Raw genomic sequence first — 19,500 nt, forward strand, 5'->3', positions numbered from 1 at the left:
TATATAGTTGCATGAATTTGATGTACTGAAAGGACTTTAATATTTATATTTAGGACTATATACGTATTGAAATTATATCAATGGGTTATTTATTGTCACATTTATTGAACAAGTGTCTGTTCGCATTAAATACGAAACCAAACAATACAACTCTGCAAAGATGGCTGGTTTAGTGTAGAATTATTTCCGTGTTTGGACTTGGAATAGAAACTTTTCAAAATATGGCTCTGGTGTCGTCACTGAGACGATTCTGTGTACATACAGCTAAGGACAAATGTCTATTGTTTAGTATCCGGGATAGATCTCTTTCAAGAAATGGATATTTGGCTAGATTTGTTGCTAAAAACGCATCGTCAGTCAATGTCAAACGAAATATATCTAAACCACTGTCAATTTTAATCGGTGGAAGTGCACTGTGTTTATCCCTTTCACTGTATGAGCTACTAAAGGACAGACTGACACCCACAGTTCATGCTGCTGTGCCTGATTCCCCAAGGATGCAATATAATTTCATTGCAGATGTTGTTAAAAAAGCAGCACCAGCTGTTGTGTACATTGAATTAAAGGGGAGGTAATGCAATTTTTCGAACTTGTAAGACGTTTCTGTAAATTGTTATCATTGTTGCTTGTGTGGCAAGAGTTCCTTTCTCTCTCTTTATTATTATTATTATATAATTATATATATTACAGTATTTTTGCAATTTAATGTGTAGTTAAGTTATGTAATTGTATACACTGTTACAAGTGGAAAGTTTCTACACAAAATCTGATTCCCAAAAATATACATCTAGAAAGTACACTTGGTCTCACACGATTCAAGGAGAAGAAAGTTGTTGAAAATTAGGATTTATATCACAAACAACATACCAAACCGAACTCATGAAGATCCTCTCAAAATATACCAGAAGTTCATAAAAATGTCTTTAAACAAGGCACAGTGAGATTTTTACTGGCAATGTCTGTCTGGGAATCAGAGGTGCATTCTTGTAGTACCTGTTCTGAAAATTTGGTTATTCTCAAAAGTACCTCATGAAACAGATGCCATCAAAAGGAGACTATTGTGAGATCCCCTTACCTAACATCCATATTAGCCAGGGGTTCCTTTGTCTTGGGGTACTAAAGAATCAGACTTACCTAAAGGTATCTTACTGGCTGTTTCTATTTCTTTTACCATGTTTACTCAACATTGCTAGTCTGATTTTCATTATCACAGTTTTAAGTATCCAGTGTTGTATTATCCAGATTGTATTATTGCAACAGTTTGCTCAGGAAATGTCTCCCAGGAACACTTTGCCTGACTTCAGTGTGTGCAAAATACTGCTGCACGTATAGTCACCAGCACTAAGAAGTCTTCACAACATTACACCAGTCCTTATATCACTGCATTGGCTTCCTGTACAAGCAAGAGTTCAATTCAAAATTTTGACACTTGTCTACAAATGCGATCATCAGTCCGCTCCTCCACATTTGAATGATCTCATTCACAAATATGTACCATTGAGATCACTTCGATCTGCCGACCATCAACTACTTGAAGTACCAAAGTACAATCTGAAAAAGTTTGGATATACATCCTTTGCCTACTTGGCTACCACTTCATGGAACCCATTACCTCTTCAAATCAAGGAGGCAGAATCCCAATAACAGTTTTTTAAGAGCAATCTGAAAACCTATCTCTTTAGGACTTTCTATACTTGTGAGCACCCATGAAAAAACCCTGCCTATGACTTTTAGCAGTGACTTCATTTTGTTTGTAGCCCCATGAGAAAGCACTCTGTGTCTGGTGTTTGGCGCAGTATACGTGCATATATTATATAATAAGTAGTATAAAGATCGGCAGTGAGTCGGTTGGTTGGTTGGTTTTTTAACGCCACACTGAGCAATATTGCAGTTGCATGGCGGTGGTCTGTCAGTGAGACAGGAAAGTTCAATTGGAAAGGATGGTGGTTAACAGTAACTGTTCTGTTTCAGACATCCATTCCATGGCGGCTACACTACCATGTCTAATGGCTCTGGTTTCATTGTGCGTGAGGATGGACTGATTCTAACAAATGCCCATGTCGTTGGTAACAAGCAGTCTCTTCGTGTAAAGCTACATGATGGAAGGGAATTTGATGGTGTGGTACAAGCTGTTGATCCAGTCTCAGATTTAGCAACCATTAAAATTCAAGCTGTGAGTTAAAACAGTTTTTATCAGTTGTGGTGGGTGAAATGAATTCTCAAACTAACAACATATCAAGTGTAGTTTTAATATAAACCCATGAAGATCCGTGTTAGAATTGATCTTCAGTAACCCATGCTTGTCATAAGAGGCGACTAGGATTGGGTGGTCAGGCTTGCTGACTTGGTTGACACATGTCATCGTATCCCATTTGCATAGATATATGCTCAAGCTGTTGATCATTGGATTGTCTGGTCCAGATAATTTACAGACCGCTGCCACATAGCTGGAATATTGCTCAGTGTGGCAAACAAACAAACATTGATATTGTTAAAACAGATTTTACAAGTACTGAAACGTGAAAGAGTTGTCTCCCTTAGACCATACCTTGCAAAATAGCTCAGCTTTTTATGTTCAGAGTAATCTCACCTGTCATAGAGATGATGCTAGGTGCTAGCTGTGCTGATATTACTTCACTAATATCATGGAGGCAGTCTGCAAATCTAGTGACTTAGACTTAGTGACTACCCACTGATGTTTATGTCCCAATATAGATTGTGTACAAGGTTGTGCTGAGGTTAAAGCTTTAATAATTACATGCCAATATGATTCAAAATTAAAATGTCAGTGAAACACAACCTTTGTTGTTTTTGTTTAATTGTTTACAACTCATACATAACAAGACAAATTTGATGTTTTTGCAAGTTAAACATTCGTAATCTGTTACTAACCTGTAACTAATTTTAACTCCAATTCAGAAAGACCTCCCCACTCTGCAGCTTGGGAAGTCGTCATCCCTAGAGCCTGGGGAATGGGTGATAGCAATGGGGAGTCCACTAGCCCTCAGCAACACCGTCACTGCCGGCATTGTTAGCACCGTCCACCGAGGAAGCAAGGAACTCGGGATACACAACAAAGACATGGAGTACATACAGACCGATGCAGTCATCAATGTACGCATACCATATCTGTTCTGAAGACAAACAATATCTCTTACAATATCAATAAAGACAGACAATTATTAATTTCCAGCTGTCTGGATGATTGGAACAGTATGAACATTACAAAATTTAATATTTAATGTAAAGATGCATGGCATATTCTCATCCATCATTGTGGTAGTACTTGTCTTGTGTATAGAGCCCACGTCACAAACCAGTTGACCCACATGGGTGCAAACATGTGCTTTGTTTATTATGACATGAAATACACAATGCCATTTTAGAAAGTGGTCAAATGTAACATATGTTATATTTGGGATTACACTTTCTCAGTAAAGTACAGATGCTAGTACTTTTGACAGGTGGAGTCCCATCCGGGATTCGAACACACACCCACCTAATCGCCAGCACACAAAGTCAGACGCCTAGACCGCTCAGCCACCGCGGCTTCCACAAAAATGGAAGTCAGACAACTGGTAGTCTAGACTGCGGACTTTGTGTACCCCTCTGATAAGTGTTAATTGGCACGGCTCCCACTGCGATTAGGTGCCTGACTCTGAGGGTGTGGGTTCGAAGCCCGAATGGGACTCAACCCAACAAAAGTACTAGAATCTGTACTTTACTAAGAAAGTGTAATCCCAAATATAACATATGTTATTATGACATGTTGTGTTTTGTGACATATATTATTATTGGTTCAAAATAAGACATTTGAACTACTTCCCCATTGTTAATATATTTTGTATGTTATCAACAAGGCCTGTGGAGTTGATACTGAATGTATATCCAAGCCATGCAGTAGCGTAACTTGTGTTATTTTGCTAAGGCCTATTACGGCACTGTCATAAGGCTATGAGCAGCATTGTTCACAATCTATTGCTTTTATAGAAATTATCATTTAAATGTTTCAACTTAGGCAATTACATAACATATTCAGCATTTTAATTTCTTGATGTTAAGCATAAAGTATTCATGAAAATATTTGAGCATTTGTTACTATATATTCATAAAACATACAGTATTTGCCTCACAGTGTATTCGTTGCAGCACTAGTTGATACAGTAAATGATCCCCAATAGGTGTCTTTACTGTCAAAGACCTCAAAGAATTTCAGTACTGTTTTAAACACAATAACCGTTATTTCTTATAATGGAGGTTAACTACAAAGCATGTTTTCCATTTATAAGACGAGTATATGGATGACAACTTCTTCTATATTGTATAACACAACGTTTCTGGGCAGTCTAAGTGGCTCAGTATTATTCGTTACACTGCTATACTGGGTCTAACAAAACCTTGTGGAAGGTCGCGTCAGATAACCTATGAGCGACCTATGACCGTCCAATCAAACGCGAGACGGACGAAAGGATTTAACCAATCAGACAACATCTACTATTTAGGGTTCGGCGGGACTTACAAAATGGATTTTCTCTTCCCCGTTCGCCAACCCTGATCTCACAACAAATGAAACAGATATATACTCTTTGGGGTTTCTGGTGACATGGCTATCATAGCTAATATTTCAGCAAGCTGACATGCTTGAATACTGACAAAACGCTATTTTCAGCGACTGTTTACTCACTGTTGTGGTGTGCCTCACTAGGAACCGATCGTACGGAAAATAGCATTTGGAATCGTTCGGTACAAACTTTCTGGAGGTAAAAGTACAAAAGGTATGTGCGAATGTCAACTTTCACGATTTGGTAAGCTGTGTTCTGATTGGTCAGTTGAAAAGGTTATCTGACGGGACCTTCCACAAGGTTTTGTTAGACTCAGTATAGCAGTGTAACAAATAATACTGAGTCTAAGTTTACTTAGACTGGGCTTCTTGGCTACTTCTTGTGATATTCGTCTTATATATTCATCAACTTCTAAATGCCTCTCAAGAATCTCATGTTTTCCATTATTCAGACTAACAAGAAAAGTGAAGTGATTTTAGTAATTTGCATGCATAAATATATGTATATGTCCAAAGTAAGGCAAGACTGTCAAACTGGTTTACAAATTCTGACGACCACCACAAACTGAGCTGGGGAAAAGGAGAAACTTGAAAACAGTTTCAACCTGAATGCTAATGTATACTTTGACTAGCACCCCATTCTACTGAGTGATCATAGCCCACGAACACAAACAATAATCTGTTAGACTGGGAACCTTGAAAAACAGCCATACCAAATTCTGTATGGACATTATTTATGCTATTTCATTATGAACTTTTCAAAATTAATAACTGCATGTAAGTCAGTGGCCTTTGGCCATCCTCCAGCTCATTTCACACAAAGACCTTGATTATCAGTCAACTGGAAAAATATCCAAAATCATTTTTTTATTTCCTCTTTTCAGTTTGGTAACTCAGGAGGGCCACTCGTCAACCTGGTGAGTACATCTGGCAAACTGAACATTTACTGCTGTTTGTTAAATGTATGAATAAGATTAGTAAGTTTTCCATCAAAACACCTTCAATAATGAAATCAGAAAATTTTACAGTGTTTGAGAAGAAATTAATGGTGGAGGCGAAAACCATGCATGTAGAAAATTTTAGTGGCAATTTACATTCATTACGGCATTAAATGTTTTAGGAGAAAACAGCATGGATAATTAATGGTCTGAAATTGCCATTAATTATTGAATAAAATTGTTGTCGTAGGGTTGACTTCTATTTAACATTTCATAAGAAAGTTGATTTCTGTCGTGACAATGTTTGCATTCATTTCTCAGTTTATACAGTATATGTGACTGGAATTAATAATGTGTAAGAGTCATTCATATGTTTGAATAACCATGGTTATTTGGAACACATCAGAAGTAATTTGTATTCATGCAAAGTGATGACATTTAATAGGGAAAGGTCTGTCCTTACAAGGAAATATTTGCATGAATAAAAAGATTTGTCTGAAGAGGAGGTGGTAGAATGAAAATATGTCAATCAAACTTAAATAGAAATTCTGTTTGTGTAGTAGGAATGTGAGTTTTAAAAAAAAGCCTTCAATTTTTTACTGTGTTATATCTGACTTTGAGAGATGATCACTTGCATGATATTGGTGTTAGAATATTCACCTAAGTGCGTCACTCCTAATTGTAAATATATAAGTTGTTTATCCATATATCTATATAACTGATCAGTTTTCTTTGATCTAGGGCTGTGGGGTAGCGTAGTGGTTAAAGAGCTTGGTCATCACACTCAGACCTGGGTTTGATTCCCCACATGGGCATTTCTGGTAACCCCTGCTGTGATATTGCTGGAATATTTCTAAAGCGGTGTAAAACCACACTCACTCACTCACTCACTCACACTCATGCTCTCACTTATAATCATACCCTCACTCACACACACACTCACACTCTCACTCACATTCTCATTCACAGTTACAATCACACATTCTTAATCACACAAATAATCACAATCATGCTCTCACAGTCAGGACTCGCACTCACTTACTCACTCACTCACCTGGATGTGTGGAAGTATTTGATCTGAAACATACCTCATTTAGGAGATAAACGTACTGTATTTGGAAATTAGATGAATGTTAGACCGAATTGATAGTCTCTAAATTTCATTTGAAGCCGAACAAGAGGTGAATTGAACTCGTCTGTGAAGGGAGTGGTAGGTTCCGTTCATATTTTTTTTAACATTGCACATACAAAATATTCTGCCCAAAGAAAACAAACTACTGTTTATTCAATGCAATAATGTAACACCTAAGAGCTTGGTTTTTATAATCATAACTGCACACGACCGTAACCAGCTTATTGTTTTGTGTGCCGTGTTACTGTATCCCCCTGGCCACACTATAGTGGAATCGTCTGACCTACTTATTTTTTGGAAGTAGACAGTTACGCAACAGTTTGAAATGGCGGACGAGCCAGTGTTTACATTTTGCGAAAGGTTGAAATTCGAAGTGACAGTGGAAAATACTTTACCAGGTAGGTAAATGTTTACGAACGTTTTGCCGCACAAATAGGGATAGATAGGGATGTATTTTCACAAGGTTTTCTGATTTTTTTGTTAGATTGTTTGTTTATGTTTGGGGCTGTGTATTGTAATTGAGTTTGAATATTTTTATAATAGACGGTAATAATTATGATAGTGAGGTTCCCGAATAATTGTGGAGGAGAAATCGTATAATTGTATTTTCCGAGTTTTAATAAATTTTCATCAGCATTTCCATCACGTCTGTTGTGTTGATATTAGTCATGTTGGTGGCCAAGCTGAAGTAGTGCGGCAGTGTTGTTTACGTGCGCCAGTGAAGCGCCGTGAAATCAGACGAATATTCAATCCAAATTGATACCGTCTGATTTTATGGATTGACCAATCAAATTCGAGCATTTCACGTAGCCATGGTAGAATGCTAGTTATACTGTAGTATTATGTTTCATTGAGAAGAAGCTGATTTAAATTGGCAGAAAACGTGTGTGGTTAAGATGATTAGAATTATGATGAGATAATGGTTATGTCATGTGTGTTTATTTAACTTTTTAAAATGGCATTTATAAGTTGGTATGCTGAACGTGTGATCTCTTGCTTGATAACAGTGTCAGTAACTTCACCCAAATGTCGTATCTCTTCTTGTAACTCATCATGTGTATCAGTGTCATCCAAATCAGATCTTCAGCTCGAACCTGATAACTCTCAACCTGAACATCTGCGAACACCTCCATTAGAGGTCAGGTCACATGAAATCTGTATTCAGCCAATCCGTATCAAGGCTCATAAATTCACTGTAATTATGCATGAGCATAGACATGCACATCTGATTCTGTATCTGGAACTAAAACCACAAATCCTGGACAAAAAGGTCTGGCAGCAAAAAAATTGGGGATATGTAGACATGCAGAGGAAATTTCTAAATTTGAAGAATCAGTGACAATGAGCCTGGTGTTGTGCTTTTGGAAGAAAACATGTATAGACGACGCCCTCCCAGATTCTTCCAAAGCACTACAACAGGCTGATTATGTATCCTTGTAACCCATTTAACTGTCACTCAAAATACTGATTTAAGTTTTGTACCACTTAGTTCTGTACTGTTATTTTAAACTGATTTTGCCACCCTTTGATCTGTTTTCAGGATGGAGAGGCTATTGGCATCAACACAATGAAAGTGACCACAGGAATTTCATTTGCCATACCCTCTGACTATGCGTGTGAATTTTTGTTGAAAGCCGATGAATTATTGAAGAGAGGTAAGCAGTAAAAGTCAGATGTGATATTTCTCCATCAGGATCTGACAACATCAGATTAAACCAAATGGAATCCCCAATCTAGATATTACTGACATTGGTCTTGTTTCTTTCATCACCTTCCTGCTGTATCACAGTATGGTGAGAATAATCGTCGCATCATAATACAAGTACCTTTCTTGACATACCTGTGACATATATAATAATAATAATAATGTGTCCATTTATATAGCCCCAAACTCTACACTAGGTATGCTCATAGAGCTAACAATCAAGGCACAGCACATTATTACCCCGGATAACCAAAGCTGCCTGTTAGGTGCTAGAAGGTTATAGTCATATGACTTTTTTCCACTGGTTACCCATTTTCCTGCTGGGTGAACAGAGACAATTTTGAACAAACTCACTTGCCTAAGGTGAGACCACATGTGTCACATGTGCTTCGTTGTGGGGCAGGACTCAAGTCCTAGAAACTCTCAGAAGCATATAGAAGCTGTGAGGAAGATCACACAGCAAACCATTTTAGTATGGGATTCCTTTGTCTCTTCTTGCAGCCCAGAGCAAGTCACGAGGCTGGTTTGGTACAGGGAGTAGTGCCAAGGCACGGCGATTCATGGGCATCACGATGTTGACACTGACACCGAGCATCTTGCTGGAGTTGAAGGAGAGATCGGCGGACTTCCCTGATGTACAACATGGAGTCTTTGTACATAAGGTCACACTTGGATCACCAGCTTATAAGTATGTTCATTTGTGTCACCATTCAGTGTTTGGGTACATGATTGTAAACTGTCATCCCAAACCTGTTTGAGAATGGTTTACAGATTACATCCCCCCAAAGGGGGCTGGATTTGAGGAAATGAAACCAACAGGCACTTGGTGCAACCTTAGGTAATAACCTTGTTGCACCAGACAAAAACAGGTTGCACCTGCTGCTCAACAGAAAGGTACATTATGAGTTGTTCACTGGTCTCTCAGGGGACATGGGCTGATGTACCCTCAATGTTCGTTTATGTTCCCTGAGCCAGTGAACACCTCAATGGTAATTTTGAACTGTTTGAAGCATGAGTATCAGATCATAGTATGGAGTAACAAACGACAACAAAAACAAATTTAGAGCTATCTCCCTTCCATCGATTTGCTTTCGCAAAACATTGGTAATTTCCGTACAGCATACATGATTCAATCTTATTCGAGATAAAGAATTCCCAGCAGGGTACATAGAAAATGTTACTTGCTTGTAAGCGGGATACATTGAAAATAGTAGAAGAGCACTCATCCAATCAGAAAATGACATTTATGTGTGAGGCAAGATACTGTAAGATGTATGCTTCTCTCGAGGATGATATGGTCTGATGTACGCCTCTTTGTAGCAGTGTCACCCGAGCCGGTAGGCGAGGGATAACACTGCTACAAAGAGGCATACATCAGACCGTATTACCCGAGGCAGAAGTTTACAGCATATTTATCTTACCGCCATGTTAAATGTACAAAATATCATTTTATTTTATTTTGAAGATCGCTACCGACTATATGACATGTAAACAAAATGGCGTCTGCTTCTTGACTGGATTTTCAAAATCAGTGAAACATATTCTGACAAGCTTAAACCTGCTTTAAAAATGGTTATTTTTCCTTTTCCTGACTCATGCTTATTGCTTGTCTCCTTCCTTTTGCGAACGTTAGTGGAACACTTGTATCTTCTATTGAAGCTCCCTTCAATAAAAACAGACGTAAAATCACTACTCACCATGAGTTATCTCTCTGGCCGTTGTGGGCTCCCACATGCTTCACTCTCTCCTTCTTCGCCCTAGTGGACGGTTGAGAGAGCGCCTGTGTCTTCTATACGGCACTATATCCTTTTATTTATTAGTTATTACCCTATACATTACCTTTATAGGGGTTTAGGGAGTATCCTTCAACATTATGGTTTGAAATTTATTCGTATTTTTCACTGTTTATTCACGGTTTCGTCCTTGATTGTTCAGTGTTAACATTTCATGAAAACCTGTTTTCGTTGTAGGTTCCGATTCTCTGCTGCAGACCCGCATTTATTGTGCCCTAGCTGCACAACACCATGCACTTCCAGCTCTCGCTGCAACCTTTGTCAGCATTTAACCAATATTGAATTTAATAAATATATTTTCTGCGTACTTAGGCGTGCTAAAGACAAGTCCAGACGACTTTTTCAAGTTATGGATAACCCGGCTGAGTCCCTCGCGTGTCAACTGCTGTCAGACGACCCTCTTCCTTCCTGTGATCCGCCGGAGATGTCCTCGGAGGATGGGCGTGGGACGTTGTCAGCCACTTTGCAGAAGAGGGCTGCCCCTTCGGACATCCCTTCATCGCAGACGAAGAAGAAGAGGCCATCCTCTACGCAGAGACGGCCACACACCCCTAAGATGGCGAGCAGCTCTACGGGGACGTCTGTGCAGACAACTAGGACTTTCTCGGCCGAGATTGTCCCGATGGAGGAACGAGAACTCAGCCGCTCATCATCCCAGAGATACATTGCCCCAAGAAGAAGCAGGCCTCAGCAACGGTAACTTCAGCACAGTTATCTACGCAGTCCGAGGTATCTACACTGACGGCAGATGAGCGATCCCTGGACCATATTGCTACCAACACAGAGAGGGCAGCTCATCTATCACCGCAGACATTCGACCCAGGGGCCTTCATGCAGCAGTTCTCGCAGCAGATAATGGAGATGATGGAGGCGCTTGGCGCACAGGAAAGAGATCAACCAGCCCTGGACACCACCTGCAGAGAGGACCCGGACCTGCACAAAGGACCCACCGCCGACGACACAACGGAGAGGCCTTCCATTGATGACGCAGATGAACAGCCGAAGGTCTTCGGAGACAGCCTCAAGGACGTCATCAACATCCCACAGATCGTCAAGGGATTCACCGAGGCAGTCACGAACCAAGAGACACTCGCCTCCAGCAGGTCTCCACGCAGATCGCCCTACAGACGCAGCTCTACAGGCTCATCTCGACGCAGGTCTCCGCGCAGGTCGCAGGTCTCCACGCAAGTCTCCGCGCAGGTCTCCACACACATCCCCAGCGGAGGAGGATCAACGATCCCAGATCAGCGCCCCTGAAACAGAGGACGATGGCGGTTTTATCTTCTCGGATGCAGAGATAAGATATTGGATGGCCAACGGACTGGAGTTAGCGTCACCCTCTAAGGAAGAGAATGCAGCACTCAAGTACCTGATGAAGGACGATGATGTCGACACGATCACTCTACCGCCAATTGATCCCATCTCGGAAGTTCCAGAGAACTTGGACGCAGCCTTCCGGAAAGCAACGAGATCTCAAGCGCCGAATATTCCACGGTTCAATGCTAAGAAGTTCTCCCTACACAATATGGACCCCTTCATGAAGGCACAAGAGATCGATGACAACTACAAGGTCATCAACGACGCCCGGACCAAGTCTTATAAGATTGATTACAAAAAGCTGGCGCAGATAGAGACGATGTCCAGAAGGATGTTCTTCGGCCTGAACAGATCCCGGGCAGTGAATGAGACGCTCATCGCCAAGTTCAGGGACTCTACCGCAGAGGAGGACCGGATGATCTACTCTGCTCTATTCATGCAGAAGAAGGACCAACAGTTTATGACGGACCATCTATCATCCATCTCAGCAGCGTTGACGTTGGTGAGAAGACAAGGACTACTGGCATCCTGCACATGGAGCGAACGCTTCACGAAGTCGCTGTACAGAGCCCCATGGTCGACATCATCCATCTTCGCAGGGGAGATTGACGACGTCGCCAAGGAAGTTGCCAAAGACCCCAGAGAAGTCCTCATGATAAAGTCCATTGATACACTAGCCAGTGTCATCAGGCAGACGTCCCAGCGCTACTCAGGCAAGTCGAAGTTCGCAGGCATCCAGAAGGCAAGAGACAAGAAAATGAGCACCTTCAGAGGAGGGAAGGACTCTTTTCGTCGCCCAGCCGGCAACTATAGAGGACGGCCCGGACGAGGCAGGGCACCCAGAGGCGCCAAGGTTCGGAGACGATGAAGGAGGGGTTCGGAACGACTGGAGTCTTCCACCCCCAGCCGTTCCTGTACAACCTTCACAAGTGGGTGGATGTCTACAAAACTACTGGGAGAACTGGGGAAATCTTCAAGATCCATTTGTATCCAGCATCCTAAGAGATGGATATCGCATACAACTACAAGCAACTCCGCCGTGGACAGACGAACCTCACAAGTTCAACTTCTCGACCCATCGGACAGAGAGGCTACGAGAAGCGGTCACATCTCTACTAGAGAAGGAAGCCATAGAAGTGGTGGACCAGGACCAGCTCTCACCAGGATTCTACTCCCCAGTTTTCCTAGTGCCAAAGAAAAACTCCAAAGAAAAGTTCCGACTCATCTACAACATGAGGGCCTTCAACAGAGATTATCTACGCAGACCACCAAAGTTCAGCATGATACATCTCCCACAACTCCTACACCTCGTCCGTCCGATGGACTACATGGCCAGCATAGATCTACAGGACGCCTACCTGCATATTCCTGTACATCCGGACTCAAAGAAGTACCTGAGGTTTATACTAGACGGACGACACTACCAATGGAAGGTCCTGCCATTTGGAATATCATCGGCCCCCTGGTTGTTTACAAGGGTGACGAAGCCCATAGTCACATACCTACATCATCGAGGTCTACGCAGTGCATTCTACCTAGACGACGGGATTCAAGTACATCAAGATCCCAAGCATCTCAGACTACAACTGGACTTCACCATCAGACTGCTTACACAACTGGGGTGGCTAGTGAATCTCCTCAAGTCGGACCTAGAACCTACACAGGACCTGCAGTTCCTAGGAATCCGGTTCATCACAACACAGAACCGCATAGTGGTACCAGAGGACCGATGGCTCAAGATACAACAGACAATCTCGCAAGCTCTACTCTCTCCGTGGCCACTACGACAATGGCAGAGTCTGTTGGGTCTCCTCCTCAGCCAGAGGGAGACTACAACTACGCCCACTACAGGTCTTCGTCAATGCTCATCTAGACGACCCGGAACCCTTCGGACTCCCGGACGCACTACGCCCATATCTACTATGGTGGACCCAGAGATCGAATGTTTGCGGAGGCACCTACTTAGCAGAGCCAGAGTGCAAGACGCATCTCTACCTGGACTCATCGCTCCAAGGTTTGGGAGCACATCTCGACGACGAAGTGTCAGCTGGGACGTGGACCAACGAGGAGAAAGATCTGCACATCAACATGCTGGAAATGAAAGCAGTACTAAACGCCATACTCCACTGGACAAACATTCTGGAGAATGCTCATCTGATGGTGCATACGGACAACTCCACAGTGGCGTTCTACATAAACAGGCAAGGATCAACAAGGTCGGTGAACCTCCTGGACCTCTGCTTTCAACTGTTCAGCATAACAGACAACCTGAACATCCACATAAGAGCATGCCACATTCCAGGAGCCAAGAATGTGATAGCAGACGCACTATCCCGTCCAACGCAGCCATCCCCAACAGAATGGATGCTACATCCAGAGATCTTCAAGCAGATCATACAAGAGATGGGAGCACCACTAATAGACCTCTTCGCCACAAGATTCAACAATCAACTGATAACATTCGTCTCACCAATACCAGATCCTCGAGCATGGGCAACGGACGCTCTAAGCATCTCCTGGGAAGGACTAAACGCTTACGCTTTTCCACCACCAGCTCTAATACCGAGGGTGTTGCAGAAAATCAGCCAGACGAAGGACCTACAACTGATTTTGGTCGCTCCTTACTGGCCAGCGAGAATATGGTTCCCCATTCTCATACAAGAATTAGGACAACCTCAACTGCAACTACCAGAGTGGACAAATCTACTAGTACATCCTCACACAAAGCAGGCGCACGGCAACCCAGAGGTGTTCCGGCTACACATGTGGACTGTATCAAGGCATGCTTGAACAAGAGAGGATATTCCGCCAGGGCAGCGAAAGCAGTCACACTAGCTCTACTCAAGTCTACACGCACCTTGTACGACGACAAGTGGCGAAGCTTTGAGACATACGCTGCGAGGACCGGCTTTACAGCCATAAAGGCGACACACCCTCAAGTGGCGGACTACCTTTGTCACCTACGACAAACGAAGCGGTTAAAAGGGTCAACCCTCTCAACATACCTAGCGGCATTGAGCTCAGTCATCACCATGAGGACATGTGCAAAACTGACGAAAGTACCAGAGTTACTGGCCTTACTACGCTCTTTTAAATTGGAGGACCAACAACAGAGATTTAAAGCTCCGCGTGGGACCTCAACGTAGTTCTCACGACATCTCACCAGTGGCGCTCTCACGAACCATTAGAGAGGACATTCTTCGAGTTCTTGACGCAGAAGATGCTGTTCCTGATCGCCTTAGCAACAGCAGCAAGGATGTCGGAAATACATGCTCTGGACTTCGAGAGAACACGATTTGATGAAAATCAAAACACCGTGCATATGGGACTGCGATGGGACTTCATCACAAAGAATCAACTGCCAGGTCAACTGGACAGACAATTCCACGTCCCAGCACTATCATCAGTCCTGGGATCACAGGATACGCAGGACCTATCCTTGTGCCCAGTAAGAGCATTGAAAGTCTACCTACAAAGATCCAGGACCAGGAGACGGAAATTCAAGCGTCTTTTCGTCCCGATATCGACAGCGACACAGACGGAGGTCTCCCGCACTACGATATCAATCTGGATCAGAACTGTCATCCTACGGGCCTACAAAGCAGCAGGACTGGATCCTCCACGAGCCTCCAACCCACACGAAGTTAGAGCTCTGGTGTCAACACTCGCTCTACATGGGAATTGCTCTATCAGGACGATAATGGAGGGCTGCTTCTGGAAATCAGACATGGTGTTTGCCAACCATTACCTGAGGGACATCGCCACCGAGGACGTCTCCGGCATTGACCATTTTGGCCCGCTGGTTGTTACACAACAGTTGACAGTCCCTCAAAGGCGCTGAGACGAAGTCTAGCCCTTTTATCACATGACTTGAAAAAGCCTACACTCGGAAGAGTTCAGCTTTAGAGTCTAGATGCACGTCTAAGGACAGACTAGCATAAGTGATATGACCCAGTACTTGTAAGGATACTCGTACAGAAAGGGTCGCTTCTCCACTTGATGCTTGCATCAAGAAATGGAGTCGCAAAATCCACATAAGATGTTAACAGAAGCCAGGACCAAAAGTTAACAATTGTGGTCCCCCCGTCAGAGACAGCTGGAAGTACCGGGTTACAGCAGCAGCAGAGATTAGCAGTAAAATAGCAGTGCCAACAAGAAGTTCCCATAGGGGGGTATATAAGACGTAAATCACTAAATGAAATCCAGAAGTAGCTTGACCCACCACCAAATCCGACGGATTCTACAAGCAATAAGCATGAGTCGGGATAAGGAAAAATATGTTATTTTCTGAATAAAATTGATATTTTATACTTATCCTGATTCATGAGGTAAGCCCCCCCAACCTCCCCACTAGACACTTTGGATTTCCCTGCAAATTAAAGTGTCGGGCTCATAATTCGGAGAGAGTGAAGCATGTGGGAGTGGTAGCGCCACTTTTCCCGCCAAAACGGCCAGAGAGATAACTCATGGTGAGTAGTGATTTTACGTCTGTTTTTATTGAAGGGAGCTTCAATAGAAGATACAAGTGTTCCACTAACGTTCGCAAAAGGAAGGAGACAAGCAATAAGCATGAGTCAGGATAAGTATAAAATATCAATTTTATTCAGAAAATTACATAATTATGTTTAAGTTGAGTGTGCAAGCGATGCAATGTATAAACTAGTTTAAATAAAGCAGTGAAAGTCGGTAAAATAAATGTGTACATGGTGAATTAAAAAACAGGTAATCGAACGGTTTTCGAACTCCATGCATTGCATGCACCATATTATGTCGTCATACGATTGTTAGCGATACAGCTTCTCTGCGGAGAGTTCAGCAGTTACAGTGGCAGCGTAATATTTTTTCCAGTTGTCACCCTCCTTGGAGGGTGACACAGAAACTTGTTAAAGCATCATTTACCAATGAAATTAAAGTATTTTACATGAAGGTAACATAATATAAGTTGTTCACTGGTCATGAAGGGACATGGGTTGATGTACCTTCGATGTTTGTTTTTGAAGAACAAAATATGAGCTGAAATGCCTATGCTATACAAAGAAGTTCAAACCTTGTTATTATTTTGTTGTTAGAGATTAATCATCCTCGATTGCCCAGTGTAATTAACCTCCATTATGATCCGTTTGCCACCATCTTTGTTTCTTAAGTAACATAGCTATTTCAATAGCTTTTATTGATTATTTGGCATTGAATTAAATTCAGGATATATTTGAGATACCTTACAAAAAGTCAAAATGATTACCTGTTATAACGGCAGTTGTTTCAAATATGAAAGAACAGTGTCACTTTAATGTGTTGAATGTCAAATCATCCAAACCAGGCTCAAAACAAAGTTGTCATGGCAGTGAGTGAGTGAGTGAGCGAGCGTGTAAGAGAGAAGCAAATACTTCTCTTCAGATGAATACTTCGAGATATGCAGGTGATGAGAGTGAGTATGGTTTTATGCTGCTTTTACCAATTTTCCGGCAGTATCACGGCAAGGGACTATTGAAGCGAGTTACTCCCATTGACCCATGTGGGGAATTGAACTTGGGTCTTCAGCATGACAACATATGCTACCCCAACACCCCATTTGTAACACTGGATTATGGAGGATGGAGATGATAGACCTGTGTTTGTTGCAGCGGTGGCATCCACCCTGGGGATGTTATAACACAGATCAATGGGCAGGACGTCCTATCTTCCTCTGACGTGTACAGCGCTGTGGAGAACAACCACACCTTGCGGGTGTGCATCATGCGGGGAGCCAGAAAAATACTGTTGGTGGTCCACACAGAAGAGGTGGATTGATGAAGTATCAGCCATGGATGTAAGCAACAACTATAGTCTGTTTGCGGTGAAAATGTACCGATGAATTTCACTTTAAACAAAAAAGTAAATCAAATAAAGTGAAATTAAGATTGCGAATCCTCATAATTTTACCTTGCCATTTGAAAATTTAAATCTCAGAATTTTATTCAACTTGGAATGAAAGTTGTTTAATAAACGATCATAGTTTCAAATCGGTATTATTGGTTTGTATTACAAGGGGATATGCACATAAAATGAAACACCAAGATCAAGTAGGGTTGGTCTAAGTTAACGCTCATCACGTACCGCACGTGCATTTGTTTCACTGTTCCAACTACTGTGCTTACCCCCTTGTAATACAAACCAATATAAGCGATGTGAAACTATGATCGTTTGTTACACAACTTTTTTCATAAGTTGAATAAAAATCTAAGATTTAAATGTTCAATTGGCAAGGTAGAATTATGAGGATTCGCAATCTTAATTTCACTTTATTCGATTTACATTTTTGTTTAAAGTGCAATTCACCGGTACGTTTTCACTGCAAACAGACTATAGTCAACAACAACAACAACAACACAAGCTAGGGTTCATTAATGCGCTGAATTTCATAAATGCGAATGTACATGCATTATTTAACTTGTTCAAATATTTTTTCTTGAGTATGCGCTGTTTTCAATCTCATTAAAATCAGGACTAAGTTGTAACACGCTGTCATTAACTCACAGGTTCTTTAAACCCGAAACTTCTCTTTTATGTGCTGTTTGTGAATTGTGGTTTTAATGTAATTGTATGAAGCAGTCCTTAAACTATCAATAAGTTACAATGTTTTAAGTGTAAGAATTCCATTATCATGGCATTATACATTGGTATTAGGACATTCCCCAATAATTTTCTTTTTTTAGAAAACAAGAATTTTAAAAGCATTTTGTCATTCTCATCAGCCAGGTGGCTCAAGTAGTTGCCATCAGAAGTTTTGCAAGCATAACTTTTATCAGACATTGTTTTGTTTCAGTGTATTAGCACATATTATGGGGCATGTTTGTTTCAATGACACTTTGTGTACTACCGTACTACTACGGCAGCCAATAACTCTGTACACAAATATCTGACAAACACTTCACCATAGGTCATGTCACATTAATCCTTAGTCAAATTTAAGTGACGGATGCGTGGATTCTCAAGGCAGTCAGATATTAACATTCTAAGATGATTCAGAATTATTTATTTAATGTTTTGAACACAGAACACAAATATTACTTTGATGGTACTTCTTTTTAGCTGTAGATGCCATGCTGCATGATTAAAAAAATCAAAAGGTTAATCGCATGGTCAATATTATTTACATTTTGAACTGTCCATTTAAGTTCAGTTTCATGAAACAGAAATAAAGATGTGCTGACTTTTGTTGAGAATTTGTCAGGTCTACATATCAGAGTGCAAGATCTGATTTTTAAAAGATTGTTGATTAGCGGATTTGTGTTCCAAAACTGGATGAAAGGACATTATAAAAGTGTTTTCAGTTTTCATTTGTTGTGATTTTCCTCCTTTATTGACATCCTTTAAAGTTTTTTTATCAGTGGCATTAATTTACAGACTTGAATAGACATAGATACAACTTTAAATACTTATATATTTTATTTAAACCATGTGATATTCAGCATGTCTATGAAAGAAGAAAGATGCCCTGGGATATGGGTTGACTGTGTTTTGTTGATTAATACCATATTTGCCTTTATGAGATGCATTTATATTTGATATGATGTTTTCCAGTTGTATTGATGTGACTATTACTTAGTACAAGTATGTGTGCAGGATTTATGGACTGAATGTGTGTGTGTGGCTTGTGATGTCTTTTGTAACGGGTGATGGAATAAATCATTTATACATACTGACTTTTCGTGTTTTTCAAAGAGGTAGGGAGGAATGCAGAATGGCAGATTCTGCTCCAAAAGCTGTTCCCCAAGCGCTCTTTAACCCCATGTGACTCTTAACCTTGTTGTGACCCGTGAAGGCACGGGTTAGAATGAATCTTCAGTAACCCATGCTTGTCGTAAGAGGCAACTAACTGGATCGGGTGGTCAGGTTCGCTGGCTTGGTTGTCACATGTCATCGGTTCCATTGCGCAGATCGATGCTCATGCTGTTGATCACTGGTTTGTCTGGTCCAGACTCGATTATTTACAGACCTTCACCATATAGCTGGAATATTGCTGAGTGCGGCGTAAAACTAAACTCACTCACTCACTTAACCTTGTTGTGTCCATA

General features: G+C 41.4%; 1 protein-coding gene across 1 annotated transcript; it reads left to right on the top strand.

Annotated features, from left to right (window-relative positions):
* Window positions 1-168: 168 nt before the first annotated feature.
* Window positions 169-19,124, top strand: LOC124281929 (serine protease HTRA2, mitochondrial-like). The gene is made up of 8 exons (XM_046717935.1): window positions 169-571; window positions 1,972-2,173; window positions 2,920-3,114; window positions 5,446-5,478; window positions 8,172-8,286; window positions 8,838-9,024; window positions 17,068-17,265; window positions 17,790-19,124. The coding sequence occupies exons 1-7, from the start codon at window positions 222-224 to the stop codon at window positions 17,231-17,233; spliced, it is 1,248 nt and encodes a 415-aa protein (XP_046573891.1). The 5' UTR covers window positions 169-221; the 3' UTR covers window positions 17,234-17,265; window positions 17,790-19,124.
* The last annotated feature ends 376 nt before the right edge of the window (window positions 19,125-19,500 follow it).

The sequence above is a fragment of the Haliotis rubra genome, unplaced genomic scaffold (genome assembly GCF_003918875.1).
Source record: "Haliotis rubra isolate DU_JTF1 unplaced genomic scaffold, ASM391887v1 Scf290, whole genome shotgun sequence".
Taxonomy (NCBI): Eukaryota; Metazoa; Mollusca; class Gastropoda; order Lepetellida; family Haliotidae; genus Haliotis; species Haliotis rubra.

Excerpts from the sequence above, each read along its gene's own strand:
- LOC124281929 (XM_046717935.1), top strand. The coding sequence starts at position 222 with ATGGCTCTGGTGTCGTCACTGAGACGATTCTGTGTACATACAGCTAAG. Across the intron at positions 2,174-2,919 it reads CAACCATTAAAATTCAAGCT|AAAGACCTCCCCACTCTGCA; the intron begins GTGAGTTAAAAC and ends ACTCCAATTCAG. Across the intron at positions 9,025-17,067 it reads CTTGGATCACCAGCTTATAA|CGGTGGCATCCACCCTGGGG; the intron begins GTATGTTCATTT and ends TGTTTGTTGCAG.